The sequence below is a fragment of the Macaca nemestrina genome, chromosome 14 (genome assembly GCF_043159975.1).
Source record: "Macaca nemestrina isolate mMacNem1 chromosome 14, mMacNem.hap1, whole genome shotgun sequence".
Taxonomy (NCBI): Eukaryota; Metazoa; Chordata; class Mammalia; order Primates; family Cercopithecidae; genus Macaca; species Macaca nemestrina.
In genome coordinates this window covers 5,910,220-5,931,555 of record NC_092138.1, presented here as the reverse complement: position 1 = coordinate 5,931,555, position 21,336 = coordinate 5,910,220, and the positions used below count along the sequence as shown (strand labels likewise).

At 40.6% G+C, this 21,336-nt stretch overlaps 2 protein-coding genes across 7 annotated transcripts in view; one reads left to right on the top strand and one right to left on the bottom strand.

Annotated features, from left to right (window-relative positions):
* The window catches only part of LOC105498858 (nucleolar protein 8), a 44,832-nt gene extending 43,939 nt beyond the window's left edge, over positions 1-893 (bottom strand). Inside the window, exons 1-2 of one of the 2 annotated variants that reach the window (XM_011771215.3) lie at positions 776-893; positions 531-669 (exon numbers count right to left, since the gene is read on the bottom strand). The gene's annotated coding sequence lies outside the window, so the exon portion shown is untranslated. Of the gene's footprint in view, positions 1-530; positions 673-775 lie in introns of both variants that reach the window. The other variant, XM_011771217.3, reaches the window with a different exon arrangement.
* Positions 1-21,336, top strand: part of CENP (centromere protein P) — a 275,211-nt gene that overhangs the window by 14,899 nt on the left and 238,976 nt on the right. For all 5 annotated transcript variants that reach the window (XR_011612319.1, XR_011612320.1, XR_011612321.1 and 2 more), the window contains exon 4: positions 8,543-8,631. Coding sequence is in view for 2 of the 5 variants with exons in the window: in XM_011771213.2 (XP_011769515.2) it covers positions 8,543-8,631 (89 nt within the window). In the remaining 3 variants the exon portion in view is untranslated. The remainder of the gene's footprint in view (positions 1-8,542; positions 8,632-21,336) is intronic.

The following is a 21,336-nucleotide window of genomic DNA, read 5'->3' as shown; positions in this document are numbered from 1 at the left end:
GTGGTGTGCACCTGAGCTCCCAGCTACTCCAGAGGCTGAGGTGGAAGGATTCCTTGAGCCTAAGAGATGGAGGCTACAGTGAGCTGTGATTGTGCCACTGTACTCGAGCCTGGGTAACAGAGTGAGACTCAGTCACACATACAAAAAAACAACCAAAAATACAATCATCCCTCAGTATCTGTGAGGGATTGGTACCAGGACTCCCTGTAGTACCAAAATCCATGGATGCTCAAGTCCCTTATATAAGATGGTGTAGTATTTGTCTATAATGTACACACATCCTCCTTTATACTTTAAATCATCTCTAGATTGCTTCTAATACCCAATACAATGTAAATGCTGTGAAATGGTTACTGTAGTATATTGTTTAGGGAATAATTATGAGAAAAACAACTTGCACGTGTTCAGTACAGATGCAACCATCTGCATCTGTAGATTTTTTTTTCAAATATTTTTGGTCTGCAGTTGGTCAGTCTATGAATGTAGAACCATAGATAGGGAGGGCTGACTATGTGTATTAATTATCTCACCTATTTTCTGTGGGTCAGGAATTTTGGAGCCACTCAGTTGGGTGTCTTTGCTCAGGGCCTCTCATGAGGTTGTGGTCATCTGGGACCACAGCCATCTGAATGCTCCTTGGGGCTGGATGATCTTGCACATTGTACTGAACTGCTGAGACACAACAGAGGGAGGAAGATTCATTTGGCTAAGACCTTCACATAATATCAGGAAGCAGGAAAGCAAAAGCAGACAGAATGATAATAAGTAAACCCACTGGCCAGGGTGCAGCAGAACACGGCTCAACCACCTTCAAAGGCTGACTCCAAGAAAAGTTGAAAGCCGGAGAAAGCAGTTGAAAGAGGAGAAAGCAGTTTCAACCAGTTGGTTTTGCCAGTTGGGCCAACGGAATGTGTGCAAAGAGGAGGAACAGAACAGGGAAGGGCAGTGAGGCTGCGTTGACCTCAGCTCATCAGATAACTAAAGTGGTGTAGAGTATTTATTGTAACTGAGTCCTGTGGACAAGCTGCATGCTTATATTCAGGGTCATGTGCCAGTATTCCTTATCCTTTTCATCAGTGTCCTTAGCCACAAAAATTGTCCCAAGTTTCCCATTTAGTATGAGACAGGAGTTGGTTATGGAGTCAGGACCTTTCCTCCTTCTGTGTCAGATAGCCACTCCCTAACTAGTCCCAAGGATTTGGTACAGTTACCTGGGTTTGGAAGTTTTGCTTCTCTTTGCAATCCAAGTCTCCATTTGCTATTACTGGCTCTGGCAGGCTGAGGATGGGCTAGGGGTTGTCTAGACCCCCTCATTTGATGGCAAAGCTCCTAGCTTGTACTCATCTTAGAGTATCACTCTTACACTGCCAAAGTGACCAAGAAAAGGTGCCGTGTAGCATTGCCAAGGCCAGTTGAGCGGGATACAAAACACATTTCAGCATGTTCAGTGTGTCAAGGGCATGGGTGGACATGCCCCTAAATGGCTCTAGGGGACTGACATTGTTCCCACATGGGCCCTAGGCCTTGGGGATGTACAAGGTCACCAAGGAGATATCACATGACCACAAAGATCATTTGCTGAAGACTAAAGCAGAGAATGGATCCAAATGGATTGGTATCATTTAGGCTGGACAACCTGTGCCACCACCCCAGGCTTTTCCTTTAGGCGGCTGCTGGACTCCTGGATGTTGTCCCTTTGTAAAAGGTTTCATAGTCTGACTGACTATATTTTCTTTCTTTGTGGCTGATGTGAACTTGACCTGAGAGTGGTAATCTACTGAATGCTCTTCTGTATGCTGGCATCCATTAATGGGCCAAGCCTGCAACCCATGACAGGTTGGTGGAATCATAATCCCGTGGTTCACTTCCATCTCCAAAAACGTCTGCACTCTAGTATATATGTCCAGGAAACTGCTCAGGGGAATCCTAGCAGCCTTGGGGTCTTGCAGGCTTTTTCTACTGTAAGAGTTCATCTTTTTCACAGTTGCCTCATAGGTTATGTGGAGAGAAGCTCCTTTGTGGGCAGAATTAGTCTTGTCCTTGAGAGGCTTGTCCACAAATCTAAGTGAGAAGGGAAAGATTATCCTCTGACATTGAGGTGGATGAGCTTCTTAGTGGAGTTGTACCTTCCAGGATGGGTTGTACCCTAAGATTGATTGGTATGCTTCTTAGTGGGGCTATGGCCTGAGACATAACGTAGACTATAGTATCCAACATAGACTGCAATATCTTCACTTTATTTAAGTTGCATACTTCAGTCACCTTAAACCTCTGATGGAAAGTATCAGATAGTAATTTGATGCCTTCCTGAGTCAGATAAGGATGAGGTCACGGTGTAGAAGACATTTTTGATAATGTGGTATGCTCCTGAAGAATGACTGCTGCCTGACCAGAGTCATTCCCGGCATGAACTACCGCGTGGTTTGGCCCTGCTGGGCCTGGGTAACCACCCCAGGACAGCACAGACAGGGCAGAAGCCAGGCAGTGGATGTCCTGCCACTTAGGTCCTGCAACCCCTGCTGCTGTGGCCACACTCTGCCTCCTACCAGACAGTGTTGGCACTGACCCAGACCTCAACAGTATTTTACGCTAATATTCTCATCCTCGTGCCACGAAAGCATGATTGAAAATTTTGTGACCGTTTGGTAATGGCCTAAGCTTACACTGTTAGCTCACATCTGAATGAATTAGAATCAGTTGAGCTGTGCCTCACAGAAAACTTAAAAATAAAGGTACTAGAAGTATATTTCTCTATTACTTAAGTAAACTTGTATGTTTCCAAGGGCTAATAGGGTGGTTTTATGATAATCAGGTTCTACCATCAGCCACACATGGCTTCAAGTCATGGTGCAATGATCATATTAGCATTTCGGGTATCAGGAAGAGGATGGGCAAAGAAAGGCTCACCTGTTCTTTTAAAGGACACTTTCTGGAAAGTGTACACTCATCATTTTCACTTATGTTCTATTGGCCAACAAATTCATATAAAGGATGCTGGAAATTTAATCTTCATTATGCTTGGCCATATGGCCAATGAAAAACTGGGACAAGAAAAAAGTATAAATAGAGGACACCACTAGCAGTTTCTGTCCTATATGCTTTAGGGGATGCAGGGGGAAAAAATACTAAGGAGAGGGACTGTTGATATATTCTTTGAAAGACGTAGAACCTAGTAATTGCTGAGTCTCTAAAGAGAGATGAGTTGTCATTGTTCACGTTTAAAAGTGTGTAGGTGTTTTGGGACTGATTGGTTTTACTAACAAAGTGCTACAGAAAGAGTTTGTTCTCCCTGGCTGTGTTAAGAACTCTCACTTTCTCTCTGAGCCTTTTAGATTTTGTGATTCTTCTTGAAGACCAGACTGGTAAACAAGGTGTTGGAAGAAATTACAGACAGCTCTGTAATCATCAGGGTTTTTGGAGTCAGTTGTGTGAGAGGCACCAAGAGTTCTTACTTGGGGAGGGAAAAACAATTGCTTACAATTCTGACATAATAACCTGATGAAAAGTTTTTGAAATTTTTATTATTTAATGGTAAATTCTAGCGTATTCTATACCAACTTGTGTATGTATGCCTTTAGGAACATATCTAGTAGAATTGCTGAGTCAAAGGAAACTTATAAATTCTGATTGATAGTGGCAAATTGCCTTCTAAATAGTTTTACCATTTTACATACTGAGCACAGTTCTACATTTTTGCTGTGAAGACTGATAAAAAAAAAATGACAGAGCAACCTTGTGTGTTCTAAAACATTTTTTAAAAATAAAATTTCCACTAGAGGGAGAGGTTTAGCTATCTGAAAATTAAAAAGTAATCTAAATAGTAAAACCCTCAATTTACAGAATATTGTTGTAATAAAGTTATATTAATATAATATTTGAACTAAACATGACCTCAAATCATGTTAATAGAATGTTAGAACACAACGATGACTTATAGTTTGTCTGGGTCAACCCTATTATTTTATAAGTAAATGGATCCAGAGAGTTTGAATGATTACTCATGTTGGTGCAGCTATTGTTGTCCAAGGTGGTTGGGACATAGAGCTCTGTTGGCCAGATTTACTTTCTGGTGTTCTTAGTACTACATTTGTGAAGAGTTGTAAGGCCATCAGAATTAACATTTATCAGCCTTTCATAATCCAAGCAATATAGTCAATTAGATGGGTAGGAGTTTGTGGGGAAAGTGGCAGGTTAAGTATGTTTCCATAACTTCTATCCCAATGAAATGAACAAAATTATTCAAAAAATAAGCAATTTTTTTAAATGGAAGAGAATACAATTCCATTATCACAGGCTCCAAAGGAAATCTGTTTGATATTAATGACATTTGATTCTAGACACTGAAATCCGATACAGGGTGCTTCATCAGGGGTTTATAAGTTTTACAAAGTTAGGCTGGCCACAGTGGCTCACGCCTATAATCCCAGCGCTGAGGGAAGCCAAGGCAGGAGGATAGCTTGAGCCCAGGAATTAGAAGCCAGCCTGGGCAACATAGTGAGACCTTGCTCTAAAAAAAAAAAAAAAATTTTTTTAATTAAAAAAAATTAGCCAGGCTTGGTGGCTCACATATATAGTCCTAGCCACTTGGGAGGCTGAGACAGGAGGATTGCTTGAGTCCACTAATTCAAGGTTACAATGAGCTGTGATTGAACCACTGCATTCCAGCCTGGGCAATAGACCAAAACTCTGTCTTAAAAAAAAAGGACCAACTTAATGGCACCCTTTTCCTAAAGATCTCTACCCATGATCCTTCAGTTGTAGAGGAGAATGAGAACTGTGGGCTTAAATGGACCATAGTAGAAAGGAATGTGCTGCTGAGACTCATGTAGGGGCTTTGAGGTCAGATTGTTTATAAGGTCTCTTCCCTTATTTACCAACTGGGGAGAATTGACCTAGTTAGCAGTACCACAAGCAGGGGAGAGATGGAAAAACAATATTTTGAAGTCAGCTTTTGAGTTGTTGAACAGGATTCTATAACCCAAACAAAAAAAAATTTTTTGCCTATCCTAATGGATGAAAAGCTGAAATCTAACATGTATCTACACATACCTGACCAAGAGACCAGATGTGCCCCTGAGACTTTTTCTTTCCTTTTCCTCTTTCGTCTCTTTTTTTTTTTCTGGTAACAGTTTTATTGAGATATAATTCACATACCATATAACTTACCAGTTTAAAGTGTATAGTTCAGTATTTTTTTTAAGATATAATTTATTTGGAATACAAGCTTTGTTTCACAAGTTTATTATTATTATTATTGTTACTCTTTTCGAGACTGAGTCTTGCTCTGTTGCGCAGGCTTGCTGCAACCTCCGCCTCCCAGGTTCAAGCGATTCTCCTGCCTCAGCCTCCCGAGTAGCTGGGATTATAGACGCCCACCACCACGCCCAGCTAATTTTTTGTATTTTTAGTAGAGATGGGGTTTCCCCATGTTGGCCAGGATGGTCTCGAACTCCTGACCGCCTCGGCCTCCCAAAGTGCTGGTATTACAGGTGTGAGTCACTGCTCCCGGCCAAGAAACCCTATATTCTTTACCTGTCACCCTTCAATTCCCCCTTCTTTCACCCAACCACAAAGAACCAGTTTTCTCTCTCTGGATTTGCTTATTTTGGACATTTCATAGAAATAGAGTTATATAATATGTGGTCTATGTTGTCTGGCTTCTTTTACTTAGCATAATGTTTTCAAGGCCCATCCACGCTTTGGCATTTATCATTGTGGAGATGGGGTCTCACTGTGTTGCCCAGGCTGGTCTTGAACTTCTGGGCTTAGGTAATCCTGCCTCAGCCTCCCAAAGTGTTGGGATTAGAGACATGAGCCACTATGTTCAGCCCTATGTACAAGTTTTTAAGTGGACTTAAGTTTCTGTTTTGTGGGGATGTATAACCAGGAGTGGAATTGCCAGGTCAAATGGAACTACTAATGGTGACGAATGATGTTGAGCATCTTTTCATGTGCTTATTGGCCATTCATGTATCATCTTTGGAGACACGTCTATTCAGATCTTTGGCCCAGTTTTAAATTGGGTTATCTTTTTTAAAATTGAGCTGTAAGAGTGCTTCTGGAATTTATGTGTTGATTAGAAATGGTGGTAGGATGCCCACAGAGAGCTTACTTCAACTGCACCTTCTCTTGGTAATTTCTACCCTTCCCTCAAGCAGATGAAAAACTAAGCAATGACTGTAAGCCATCAGTATCTCTTTCTCCAACAGCTCAGCATATTACGGGGCAGTCAGATAGTACCTAGAGATGTAGGAAAGAGAGTCAAGGAGTTTCCACTCACTGTAGTCTTAGGAAATAGCAAAAATGCTGGATTTACTGCTGTTCGTAACAAATAGGAGCCACAGAGTTCAGAGCACAAAGATGGAACGGGGCCGGGTGTGGTGGCTCATGCCTGTTATCCCGGCACTTTGGGAGGCCAAGGCGGGTGGATCATGAGGTCAGGAGATCGAGACCATCCTGGCTCACACGGTGAAACCCCGTCTCTACTAAAAATACAAAAAATTAGCCGGGCGTGGTGGCGGGTGCCCATATTCCCAGCTACTCGGGAGGCTGAGGCAGGAGAATGGCGTGAACACGGGAGGCAGAGCTTGCAGTGAGCCGAGACTGAGCCACCGCACTCCAGCCTGGGCGACAGAGCGAGACTCCGTCTCAAAAAAAAAAAAAAAAAAAAAGGTGGAATGGAGTTCTTTCATCATCATATCGGGCAATGTGATTTAAAATCACAGCAAAAATGCTAACATTAAAAGAAAGGAAGTTAAAGAAATGCAGACAAATTCAATTAAGAATAATTAATCCAGGAAATAAAACAGCATGCTATATAAAAGCTGTTCTGACTCTCAAAGTATAAAGAAAATTGAGTAAGAGAAAAAGCTGAGAGAAAAAGAAAAGAATAAAATGATTATAGTACTGAAAGCTACATTATCAGTATAAGGGAATTGAATATGGAGGATATGCTTGAGAAAACTCATCTGTGAAAGCAATTGAAAGGAAGATAATAAATCTAGAAGACAGACAATGGAGAGCCAATATATGATTTTTCCAAAAACAAGAATAGCAAAAAAAGTAAAGAGAAATTATGGGCAAATACATAATAGAAGAAATTTTACTAAAGTAAAAGGGAAAACCTGAATCTGCAGATCAAAATAGTTTAACAATCCCCATCATTGAGTATACAGTTGTTTTTGTTTTCTGTGATAAGTAGTACTGTTATGAATATATTTATTCATAGATCTTTGTCTTCATTTCTCATTACAGTGCTTACGGATAGATTCTCAGAAGTTAAATTACTGGGACGGAGATTAGGAATATCTTTAAGATATGCATTGTCACAGTGATTTCTAAAAGGGTTATGCTAGGTTTCAGTATATTTACTAGGATTAACATTTTTAGTCTTTGCTAATTTTATAGGTAGAAATGGCATCTTGTCGGCCGGGTGCAGTGGCTCACGCCTGTAATCCCAGCACTTTGGGAGGCAGAGATGGGGGGATCACGAAGTCAAGAGATTGAGACCATCCTGGCCGACGTGGTGAAACCCCGTCTCTACTAAAAATACAAAAATTAGCTGGGCATGGTGGCAGGCACCTGTAGTCCCAGCTACTGGGGAGGCTGAGGCAGAAGAATCGCTTAAATCCGGGAGGCAGAGGTTGCAGTGAGCCGAGATCGCACCACTGCGCTCCAGCCTGGCAACAGAGTGAGACTCCGTCTCCAAAAAAAAAAAGGGCATCTTATCTTATTGTTTTAATTTACAGTTATTACTGGCGAGATTGAACTTACTTTCTTTTTTTTTTTGTGGAGATGGAGTCTCGCTCTGTCACCAGGCTGGAGTGCAGTGGTGCGATCTCGGCTCACTGCAACCTCTGCCTCCTGGATTCAAGCGATTTTTCTGTCTCAGCCTCCCAAGTAGCTGGGATTACAGGCGCCTGCCATCACGCCCAACTAATTTTTTGTGTTTTTAGTAGAGACGGGCTTTCATCATTTTGGCCAGACTGATCTCAAATGCCTGACCTCAGGTGATTCGCCCACCTCGGCCTCCCAAAGTGCTAATAGGCATGAGCGACCATGCCTGCTTGAGATCGAACATTTTCGTACATGTAAATTGTTTTTCACTTCTGAATTTTTAGTTCATATCCTTTTTATTTTCCATATCCCTTTGTCACATTTATGGTAAATACTTAGTTTATTGCTTCTCTTTTATTATAAAGTCATTTTTTTACTTTGCTATTTTGTGTTTTTATTTAATCATATTTGCTAATTTTTTTCTAATTTTGCTTAGAAAGTCTTTCTTCACTTAAGTTTGTATTTTCTCCTCACATTTTATTGTTTCAGTGTTTAATTTACATAAGTAATTCATTTGGAGTTCATTTTGGTTTTTGTTATAGAATAAGGATCTGACTTCATTCTTTTAATAACCAATATTTTTGGTTTCATTTCTTGATTACACTTTCCTTTTATTTGGTGGCATTTCATTTTGCATATTTCAAAAGTATTTTTGTCTTTTTGGAGTTTACCATGCTTTGATACATAAATTTTATCTTTATTTTAGAATAAGGAGAGATTATCTTCTGCTGTTACTGACCTCAACATAATAATGGAGCCCACAGAATGCTCAGAATTAAGTGAATTTGTGTCTAGGTAAGCTATTTAACAAACTTATTTAGAGAAAGAAAGTAAATTTACACTTTACAGTTTTAAGTTTACCTTCTCCTTTTCTTAGTAAGTAAATAAGTCTTCTCTGAAAGTATAACACCACTATTGTGGCTTATATTTAAGCCCGTATTCTCTATATCTATCATTCTTTCATTTAGTTTATATTTATTGCACATTCACTATCTGCTGGGTATTAAAATGTGAGCAAAAAAAAGATACAATCCCCAGTCCTCATGGGATTGACAGTCTAGTGGAGAAGTCAGGTATTAATCAAATAATGGCAGAAGTAAATATAAAATTATGGCTGCGTTAAATGCTATAGAGGAGAGTTACATAATGCTGTTGAAGTATATATCAGGAATTTTTGTTTTTTATTATTTCTATATTTTGTTTTTAAATTAGTGATGGGGTCTCACTATGTTGCCCAGGTTGGTCTCAAACTCCTACGCTCAAGCAGTCCTCCTGCCTTAGCCTCCCAAAGTGTTTATCAGGAATTTGACCAACAGAAAGAACATGATATCATTTCCTGAAGCTTGAGCTGACATCTGAAGAATGAGTAGGTGTGAACTAACAAAGAGGGCATAACTTTGCTGGGCACTGTGCCAGCAGGGAGCATGGCATCTGTGAGCAATTGACGCAGGACCACAGTGGCAGGTGGAGGCAAGAGCCTAGGAGAGTGGTGTAAGATGAGGCTAGGAAATTAGGTGAGGTCCATACTACCAGGAATTTGGTATAAAAAGTTTTATTACAACCCCAGGACCAAGTGAAACTATTGAAAAGTTTTGAGCAGGGCCTGAGGAAAGCAAAAGTATGGCATCATAGAAAGAATTATTCTGGATGCTATAGGGAAATGGAATGAAGGGGTGCAATCATTGATACAAACGAGTCAATGACTAATCTTTTAAAACAGTTCAGGCAAGAGAAGTTTGTAGTTTGGACTGAAATGATGGTACTTAGCTAGATGGATTTGGGGGATAATTAGGGAGTAAAAATCAGTGGGCGTGGGATTGCTTGAGTAAAAGGGATTAGAGGTCATTCACAGGACATGACTCTTTGATTATGGTGGTTCTGTCTGCTGTTAAGGGAAGGTTGGAAGAGTACCATTGTCAGGTGAGATTATGACTTTATTTTGGACATATGGGACTTGAGTGCCTTTGAAAACACTGAAATAAAAATGAGAAAGAGGCAGCACAGAAGAGGTGGGGGTGGGAGATATAGAACACTGGAATTATCTTCTATTGGGTAGGAATTAAAGCCTTGAGCAGGAATGAGATTGCTTATGAAGGAATACAGAGTGAAACTAGAAAAGACCCTAGAACTGAGCCTTGAGGAATTCTAAAATATACTGACTGAATAGAAGGGAAGGATCCTGCAAAGGAATTAGAAAAGGAACTATTTGAGAAGTAGGGAGAATACCAAGAAAAGTGTTGTATCATGGCAGAGATCACATATTTCCTTTTGTTCAGACCATGGTTTGGAAGTAGCATCTGCTATTTGGAAATACAAAAGGAAGAATAGTGAGATATCTCTCTTCCTGTAATAATGAGCATATTATCGTTACTTAATAAATACTTAATCTCAGCTTCTTGGGCAATGTTTTTTTTTTTTTTTTTTTTTTTTTTTTTTTTTTTTTTTGAGACGGAGTCTCGCTCTGTCACCCAGGCTGGAGTGCAGTGGCCGGATCTCAGCTCACTGCAAGCTCCGCCTCCCGGGTTCACGCCATTCTCCTGCCTCAGCCTCCCAAGTAGCTGGGACTACAGGCGCCTGCCACCTCGCCCGGCTAAGTTTTTGTATTTTTAGTAGAGACAGGGTTTCACCGTGTTACCCAGGATGGTCTCGATCTCCTGACCTCGTGATCCGCCCGTCTCGGCCTCCCAAAGTGCTGGGATTACAGGCTTGAGCCACCGCGCCCGGCCTTGGGCAATGTTTTAGACTGGGTTCCCATTTTGTGGAGAGTGACTGGTATTTTAGAAAGGGTGCTGAACATGGGTCAGAAGACCTGGATTTTAGTCCAGATTCAATTACCTTGTGTAAGTTACTTCTCTTGGAGTTTCTTTCTTCTTTATCTCTGCTGTTATGCAATTTAAATGTTATATGCCTAGTTATGAATTTAGTTTTTCATTATAGATCTGTAGTTTTTTGAACAGGATTGGTATCTTTAGGTTTTGAAAAATATTTAGTCATTATTTTATTGACTCTTGCTTCTACCTTGATCTTCCCTTATCACAGTCTACCTTCACTTTAAATAGTAAACATTTCACATGTACTATAAGAACAGCAGTATACTTTCCATTTATTTTCCTTCAACTATTGTATTATTATTGTCATACAATTGTCATACACTTTTACATGTTTCAAATGTCTCAGGGCATTGTTACTATTTTTGCCTTAGACTGTCAATTATTTTTTAAAGCAATTAAAAATAAGACAAAACTTGTTTTGTGTTTTTGAGATAGAGTCTTACTCTGTCATCCAGGCTGGAGTGGAATGGCATGATCTCGGCTCACTGCAACCTCCGCCTCCCGAGTTCAAGCAATTCTCCTGCCTCAGCCTCCTGAGTAGCTGGGATTACAGGCATCCAGCCACCATGCCCAGCTAATTTTCTTTCTTTCTTTTTTTTTTTGTTTTTCTTTTTTTGCATTTTTGGTAGAGACAGGGTTTCACCACGTTGACCAGGCTGGTCTTGACCTCCTGACCTCAAATGATCCACCCACCATGGCCTCCCAAAGTGCCAGGATTACAGGTGTGAGCCACCATGCCTGGCTGATAAAACATGTTTTTGTATATTTATCTTCATTTTTTCATTCCCAACATTCTTCATTTCTTTATATCGATTCAGATTTCTAACTGCTATGCTCCTTCTTCCTTGAGAACTTCTTTAACTTTTTTTTTTTTGAGACAGAATTTCACTCTTTTTGCCCAGGCTGGAGTGCAATGGCACAATCTCAGCTCACTGCAACCTCTGCCTCCCGGGTTCTAGTGAATTTCCTGCCTCACCCTCCCAAGTAGCTGGAACTACAGGTGTGTACCACCACACCCGGCTGATTTTGTGTTTTTAGTAGAAACGAGGTTGATCAGGCTGGTCTCAAACTCCTGACCTCAGGTGATCCACCAAACTCAGCCTTCCAAACTGCTGGGATTGCAGGCGTGAGCCACCACACCCGACCCTTTAACATTTCTTACTGTGCTGGTCTGTTGGCCGTAATATCTATCAGCTTTTGTTTCTCTGGAAAGGTCTTAATTTTGCCTTCATTTTTTTGAAAGATATTTTTGCTGGCCATAGAGTTCTGAGTAGATAGGCTTTTAAAAAGTATATGTATTTAAACATACTCTTTCATAATCTGGATTGCATAGGTTGTGACAAAAAGTCTGCGATGATTGTTGTCTTTATTTTTCTGTATTAGTGTGTCTTGTGTGTGTACTTGGGACAGCCTTAAATCTTTCTCTTAATTTTGCATTTTTGTAGTTTGTGCTATGTTTAGGGTATATTTGTGTGAAAATTATCAACCATGTCTTTTAAAGTATTTATTTTGCCCTGTGTCATTCTAATGACACATAAGTTAGACTGTTTGACATGTTGTCCCAGCATTTGGATGCTCAGCTCTATTTCTCTCATGCCTTTTTTTCTTTGTATTTCAGTTTGGATAAGTTCTATTAGCCTATCTGCAACTTAGCAGAGTCTTTCCTCTGTTGAAGTACTGTTTGCCAGGGGGCCCTTTTAAGGAGATCTTTATCTTGCTTTTAATGCTTTTTATTTCTTGTGTTTTCATATTTCCTTGTTGGATGTAACAGAGTTTGTTTATTCATTTACCCATTGAAGGATATCTGGGTTATTTTCAGTTTTTGGTGAATATAGCATATTATAGTTATATATACATTTTTTTTTTTTTTTAGATGGAGTCTCGCCCTGTCACCAGGCTGGAGTGCTGTGGTGTGATATCAGCTCACTGCAACCTCCGACTCCCTGGTTCAAGCGATTCTCCTGCCTCAGCCTCCCAAGTAGCTGGGATTACAGGCATGCACCACCACCCCTAGCTAATTTTTGTATTTTTAGTAGAGACAAGGTTTCACCATGTTGGCCAGGATTGTCTCAATCTCCTGACCTCGTGATCTGCCCACCTCGGTCTCCCAAAGTGCTGAGATTACAGGCGTGAGCCACCATGCCTGGCCTATATATACATTTATGTAGCATATTATAGTGTATAATATAGCATATTATCTTTATATATGTGTATATATATACACACACACGCATTCATGCCGCTACATTCATATGCTATAAATATGTATATTATGTACACAAACACACATGTATATGCTGCTGTGAACATTCACTAGAGGTTTTTGTGTGAATATAAGTTTTCTTAACTCTAGGGTACATAACCAGAAGTGGAATTGCTGAGTCATATAAGAGTATGTTTAAATTTATAATAAACTGCCAGACCATTTTCCAGAATAACCATATTGTTTTGTATTCCCACCAGTAATATGTGAGAATGACTGTTAATATTTTTGTGAATTAATTTCTGATGGTCACCTAATTTTAGATTTAATAGTCCCAGGAATTTATTGTTAGAATAAAATCTTGGAATTTTTATCCTAAATTTATCTTTATGTTCGCTTTATACTTGAGAAGGAGACATTTGGAGTTATTTTTGTTTCCTGACTACTTTAGTTGAAATTGAAATGGGTTACTGCCAACATTTTATGAAAGAAATCCATGACATCTGTTTTACATTTAGTGAAGTTTGGACTTTGCTTAGGAAAAATAGATAAATTACAGTCATTCTTACAGCTGTGAGAGCCAACACCCACACCCACACACAAAATTTCTTTCTATATGGAAAACTCTTATGTGCTGTAGTACAGTATCCTTTATGAAGATGCAAATGGAAGAATGAAGGAATTGTGAATCTTTTAAAGTTCACTGTAAAAGAACAGTCTTTTCCTCTGTGTGTGTGTTTAAACTTGAGTCATCATAGCTTTTAAGATTATTTTCATGGCTTACTCCCTCATCACATGATTAAGAGTTTATTTTTTGCTCACTTGTTTGATGGAGAACGAAATATCATGTCACTGTGGCCTTTAAGCACAAATGAACTAATTTCTCCTCTTTATAGGCCCATACTCTTTGGAAAACAATTTTTTTCAGATGTTAAAATAATTTTTAAAATAGTTATTAGACTGACTTTTAACACATAATCTCCAGTGTTCCCTATAAAGTACACGCTTATGCAGCTTTGTGTTAATTCAACTATTATTTTATGTTCTTTGTTTTCAGTGAATCTACTTGGTTATTTTGGTCCTGTACTGCCCTTTCTTGCCTTCCTTTAGATTATTTAATTTGTTTTCCTATTTTTTTTATTTGGCAAAATACTTGCAAAATCTACCAACTCAGCCATGTTAAAGAGTACACTTCAATAATAGTAAATACATTCATTATGTTGTACAGCCATCACCACTGTCCATCAACATAACTCTTTCCTCTTTTAAAACAGAAACTTTGGCCGGGCGCGGTGGCTCACACCTATAATACCAGCATTTTGGGAGGCTGATGCAGGCAGATCACGAGGTCAGGAGTTCAAATCCAGCATGGTGAAATCCTGTCTCTACTAAAAATATGAAAGTTAGCCGGGCATGGTGGCACATGCCTGTACTCCCAGCTACTCAGGAGACTGAGGCAGGAGACTTGCTTGAACCTGGGAGGCAGAGGTTGTGGTGAGCCGAGATAGCACCACTGCACTCCAGCCTGGGTGACAGAGTGAGACTCTGTCTCAAAAAAACAAACAAACAAAAAAAACAGAAACTTTGTACACATAGACAATAACTCCCACTTCCTCCCTCTCCTCATCCTCTTCATCCTCTAGCAACCACCATACTACTTTCTGTCTGTGTGATTTTGATTAAGTACTTCATATAAGTGGAATCATATAGTATTTGCCTTTTTTCTTTAGATAGAGTCTCGCTCTGTTGCCCAGACTGGAGTGGAATGGCGTGATCTTGGCTCACTGTAACCTCCACCTCACCAGCGATTCTCCTGCCTCAGCCTCCCAAGTAGCTGAGATTACAGGCACCCGCCACTACGCCCAGCTAATTTTTGTATTTTTAGTAGAGATGGGGTTTTGCCATGTTGGCCAGGCTGGTCTTGAACTCCTGACCTCAGGTGATCTAGCCATCTCGGCCTCCCAAAGTGCTGGGATTACAGGCACGAGCCACCATGCCTGGCCAGTATTTGCCTTTTTTGACTGACTTGTTTCGCTGAGCGTAATGTCAAGGTTCATCCACATGGCATAAGTCAGAATTTTTTTCTTTTTCTTTTCCTTGTTTTTTTTTTTTAAAGCACTACGTAAGCTTTATTTGCACCATCTATATAAGATAGTCCTGGCCATGAGTGGTGGCTCATACCTGCAATCCCAGCACATTGGGAGGCCAAGGTGGGCAGATCACCTGAAGTCATGAGTTGGAGACAAGCCTGGCCAACATCTGTACTAAAAATACAAAAATTAGCTGGGTGTGGTGGCAGGCGCCTGTATTCCCAGCCACTCGGGAGGCTGAGGCAGAAAATCGCTTGAACTGGGGAGGCGGAGGTTGCAATGAGCCAAGATTGTGCCACTGCACTCCTCTGGGTGACAGAGCAAAACACCATCTGAAAAAACAAAAAACCAAAAAAACCTAAGATACTTCTATGAATCTGTCCCATTGAGAGAAGACAGGACCTTTTCTCTCAAACCTGTTGCTTAAAGCCTGTGTGTGTGTGTTTGTGTGTATGTATATGTATATGGGGGTTTATTAAATATTCACTCATGTGATCACGAGGTCCCACAATAGTCTGTAGGCTGAGGAGCAAGGCGAGCCAGCCTGAGTTCCAAAACTGAAAAACTTGGAGTCCAGTATTCAAGGGCAGGAAGCATCCACCACGGGAGAAAAATATAGGCTGGGAGGCTAGGCCAGTCTCACCTTTTCACATGTTTCTGCCGGCTTTATATTCACTGGCAGCTGATTAGATGGTGCCCATCCAGATTAAGGGTGAGTCTGCCTTCTCCAGCCCACTGTCTGAAATGTTAATCTCCTTTGGCAACACCCTCACAGACGCATCTAGGATTAATACTGTGTATCCTTCAATCTAGTTGACACTTAGTATTAACCATGACAAGTCCACCCATTGTCAACTTGAACCTATACACATCTCCTAAGATCATACATAATCTTCAAATAAAGGTAATAATAATCATAATTACGCCTAACATAATAAAACTATCCTTCATAAAACCAGAAACTCACCAATCCCCAACCCAAATACTATTACATAAACTTAACAATACTTAAATGCTGATATGAAGTCAATAAATTGTATGTCACATGATAAAGGAAAAAGGAAATAAAATGAAGATACTTTCTTAGTACAAGTGTATACATGCACAAACATGTTTTTAACGAAAGGAGAAGGAAGTACTCATGACAATTACAATCCTCGTTTCTGTAGCTGGTCACGTGGTCGTAGCTGGTATTGATGACTACTTTCTTGGATTGGGCTGCTGTAGTTTCCCGTTAACCTTAATCACTGAGCATGGTAATACTAAGAGAAGCCCTGATGGATCTCCGGTATTCCATGCATACTCTTCCTTACCTCTGTTGTGAAGTAGCAGAATGATTTCATTTCGATATTCTGGGTCAGTCACCCAGCCAACACTGTAACTCCTTTCTTAGCCTGTTGTCTTAAATGTAGGAGGAGCCCAAAGTGTCCAGGTGGCAATCTTAACTTCTAGTTTAGTGTGATCTTTGTTGTGTCTCCTGGTAGCAGCGTTTCTCCCTCTGGAACTGAGACCTCTAGGCCAGCAGAATGTAGTGTCAAAGGAACAGGAAGCAAAAATTTTGCCAGTAGATCACTAGGGGTGATGGTGAGTGGTGCCACTTCAACTTCCACCCCTTCATTCCTGGACCCATGAATCTTGGCTGTGGAAGAAACAGTACCACATATTGGATGCTGATCCAGAGCATACACGGCCTTCTGGAGAACTTTGCCACAGCCTTGCAAAGTATTGCCACATAGTTGGCATTGTAATTTTGACTTCAAAAGGCCATTCTACTGTTCTGTCAATCAAGCTGCTTCAGGATGATGGGGAACATGGTTAGACAAGTGAATTCCATGAGCATGCACCCACTGCTACACTTCTTTAGCTGTAAAGTGAGTGCCTTCATCAGAGCCAATGCTGTGTGGCATACCATGACAGTGGATAAGGCATTCCGTGAGTCCACGGATGGTAGTCTTGGCAGAAGCATTGCCTGCAGTATAGCAAACCCATATCCGGAGTAAGTGTCTATTCCAGTGAGAACAAACCTCTGCCCTTTCCATGATGGAATAGGCCCGATATAATCAACCTGCCATCAGGTAGCTAGCTGATCACCCCAAAGAATGGTGCCATATTGCGGGGCTCAGTGTTGGTCTGTGCTGCTGGCAAATTGGCCTTGTCAGCCTTGGTGAGTGGAAGTCCTTGTTGCTGAGCCATGCATAACCTTCATCCCTGCCACCATGGCCACTTTACTTTGTTCATGGGCCCACTGATCAATGATAGGGGCGGCTGGGGAAAGAGGCTGAGTAGTGGGTTATCCTATCCACTTGATTATCCATCCTATCCACTTAAAAATGCTAAAGAAAGGGGTCTCACTGTATTGCCCAGGCTGGTCTTGAACTCCTGCACTCTTGCTGTCCTCCTGCCTTGTCCTCCCAAAGTGCTGGGATTACAAGCATGAGCCACCACACATGTCCTTGCAAATCCATTTTATGCCACTTTAACTGAAAAAAAGTTGGAAAGACCTGTGTTTCTTTACAGCTCTGTCCCCTATCAGGGGAACCCACCCCCAATATTTCAACGTAGGTTCTTTCTATTTTCCGTAAGTGTTGGCCGTCTGAGAAATAGAAAGAGTACAAAGAGAGGAATTTTACAGCTGGGCCACCAGGTGTGACATCACATATCGGTAGGACCGTGATGCCCGCCTGAATCTCAGACCAGCAAGTTTTTATTAAGGGTTTCAAAAGGGGAGGGGGTGTAAGAACAGGGAGTAAGTACAAAGATCACATGCTTCAAAGGACAAAAAGCAGAACTAATAAGAGTCCAACAAAGATCACAAGGCAAAGGGCAAAAGCAGAACTACTGATGAGGGTTTATGTTCAGCGGTGCACATATTGTCTTGATAAATATTTTAAACAACAGAAAACAGGATTCGAGAGCAGAGAACCAGTCTGACCACAAATTTACCAGAGTGGAGTTTTTCCCTACCCTAGTAAGCCTGAGGGCACTGCAGGAGACCAGGGTGTATCTCAGTCCTTAGCTCAACCTCATAAGACAGACATTCCCAGAGTGGCTGTTTATAGACCTCCCCCAAGGAATGCATTCCTTTCCCAGGGTCTTAATATTAATATTCCTTGCTAGGAAAAGAAGTTAGCAATATCTCTCCTACTTGCACATCTGTTTATGGGCTCTCTGCAAGAAGAAATATATGGCTCTTTTTATCCGACCCCGCAGGCAGTCAGACCTTATGGTTATCTTCCCTTGTTCCCTAAAAATTGCTGTTATTCTGTTCTTTTTCAGGGTGTACTGATTTCATATCATTCAAACACACATGTTTTACAATCAATTTGTACAGTTAACACAATTGTCACAGTGGTCCTGAGGTGTCGCACATCCTCAGCTTACAAAGATAACAGGATTAAGAAATTAAAGACAGGCATGAGAAATTATGAAAGTATAATTTGGGAACTGATAAATGTCCATATTAAAATGAAAGCTTCACAATTTATGTTCCCCTGCCACGGCTCCAGTCAGTCCCTCCATTCGGGGTCCCTGACTTCCTACAACAATCCCCAGCCTTTTGAATTATTGATGTTATGAACTTATGTATTTATATGTTGTGCACCCCAAAATGTAAACTAATAATTCTTTAAAATGCATTGGTTTTTTAAATTATGTAGAAAATAATGTGGAGTCACAAATGAAAATGACATTAATACTAGCTTTTAGTCTAATTTTAATAAAATGTATTAGTCTGTAAAATCATGTAGGAAACAAAAAGTAGAGTAACTATTGTTGCAAAAATGCTAGCTTTTATAATTTTATATGCATTTACCTTTATTGAGTCTTTTTTTGTTCTTTTTTAAAGCTTTTTTCTTCTTTTACCTTTTTCCATATGTTCTAAGAGTCTATTTCTTAATAAGTCTTCAGGTTACTGTCTAGTGTCCTTTCTTTCACTCTACAGAATTCTCTTGACTATTTGTTACAGAGAAAGTTAAATGATAACCATCTCCTTCAGTTTTTGTTTACCTGAGAATGTCTTAATTTCTCCTGTACTTTTTTATTTTTTATTTTTCTTTTCTCCAGCCACATCCCTTTGATCATCTCCCTCATTATTAATATTATTATTATTATTATTATTTTGAGACGAAATTTCACTCTTGTTGCCCAGGCTGGAGTTCAGTGGTGCAATCTCATCTCACCGTGACCTCTGCCTCCCGGGTTCAAGTGATTCTCCTACCTCAGCCTCCCAAGTAGCTGGGATTACAGGCATGTGTCACCACGCCCAGCTAATTTTGTATTTTTAGTGGAGAGGAGGATTCTCCATGTTGGTCAGGCTGATCTCGAACTCCTGACCTCAGGTGATCCGCCTGCCTTGGCCTCCCAAAGTGTTGCGATTATAGGCATGAGCCATCACGCCCAGCCTTCTTTTCTATTTATTTGTATCCCTTGTGTTTTGTTGTTGTTGTTGTTGTTGAAAAGGACTCATTTGAACCTAATAATGTGGTAACCCCCAAAGTCAGATTCTCCCTCTTTCCCAGGCTTTTTTGTTATTGTTATTATTTTTATTTGTTTATTTATTCATATTTCGTAGGCCACCTCTGTGCCAGGGATTAACCTGAGGTATAAACTTAAGGTCCTCTCAGTTTGTTTCTGGGCCTGAAGCTTTCCATGGGTATGTGCAGTCTCTTACAGAATCTCCCCTTAGATGCAGTTATTTGTCAATGTCCTAGTCTTGATTGTTTGGCTCTTAGAAAGGGAAAATGAAGAAAATGAAGGTGGGGAAAAAAAGGGCTCTGGCCTTTTAATTCCCCTGGAAATCACTTCAACTGTAGGAAGCAGGGTTTTCAAAAGTGTGGGGATGTGTAACTACAATGGCTGCCTGACTCTTTGTCTATACTTCCATAATGAGAAGCAGCAGTGACCAAAACACAGATCCCTTATGGCTGGAGGACAGGGTCCTTTTTTTTTTTTTTTTGGCTTGCTCTGCCTTCCATAAGCTGTGTGTAAGCTGCTCTGGTTATACTCGCATGACTGCCTGCCAGGGGGGTGGGGGTGAAGAAATGGGTAGCTGCTGCTACACTAAGAGCTGAAATTTACTAAAATTAATCACAATTTACCATCCAAGCCCTTCTCCAAGCCTTTCCCTGGATGTTGCCAGCCTTCGTTAGACTAAGAGTTTCTAAATGGTTGTATCAGACAGATTCTGCCAGTGAAATTGTTATGTAAGCGGAGAGATGGAATTTTGGTACTTCCTATTCTGTCATCTTCTCAAAACCCTCTCCTTTAAATATATTTTAATATTCTCTTTTAATTTATTTCATTCACGTTTTGGCTATATTTGTGTTATTCTTTATTGGTTGCTGTTGGGATTGCAACATACATAACCTAACTTTTAACAGTCTATTTAGATTTGATACTTTACCACTGCAATTATTAGTCTTGTAGTCCTATAACCACATGGTTCACTTCCCCTCCCTGCTTCATATGGTAGTTTTCATGTGAATTATATTCACATGTATGTGCTGAAAAACTCCATTAGTCCAATCTGGGCAACAAAGGAAGACCCTATTTCTACAAAAACAACAACAGCAGAAATAGCTTATTGTGGTGGAGTTCACTTGTAGTCCCGGCTGCTTGGTAGGCTGAGGTAGGAGAGTTACTTGAGCCCAGGAGTTTGACAGTGCAGTGAGCCATGATTATGCTATTGCGTTTTAGCCTGGGAGACTGAGTGAGACCCTGTCTCAAAAATAGTAATAATAATAACCCCGTTAGATAACATTATGTTTTACTTCAACCATCATATGTACTTTAAGTAACTTAAGAAAAGGCTAATAGTTTGTCATATTTATCCAGATTTTTTTGAGATGGAGTCTCGCTGTCACCCAGGCTGGAGTGCAGTGGCACGATCTCAGCTCACTGCAAGCTCTGCCTCCCAGGTTCATGCCACTCTCCTGCCTCAGCCTCCAGAGTAGCTGGGACTACAGGCGCCCACCACCACACCCGGCTAATTTTTTTTGTAATTTTTAGTAGAGATGGGGTTTCACCGTGTTAGCCAGGATGGTCTCAATCTCCTGACCTTGTGATCTGCCCGCCTCAGCCTCCCGAAGTGCTGGGATTACAGGCGTGAGCCACCATGCCCAGCCATGTTTATCAAGATTTTTAATGTTTCTGTTGCTGTTCTTGATATGGAGCCTTTTTAGGACACGTTGCATATATCGTGGCTCATTTCCCATAAATACTTAAGTGTGCATTTTTATTATTTTATTTTACTTTATTTATTTAGTTTTTGAGACGGATTCTCACTCTGTTGCCCAGGCTGGAGTGCAGTGGGAAGATCTTGGCTCACTGCAACCTCTGCCTCCCAGGCTCAAGTGATTCTGCAGCCTCAGCCTCCCTA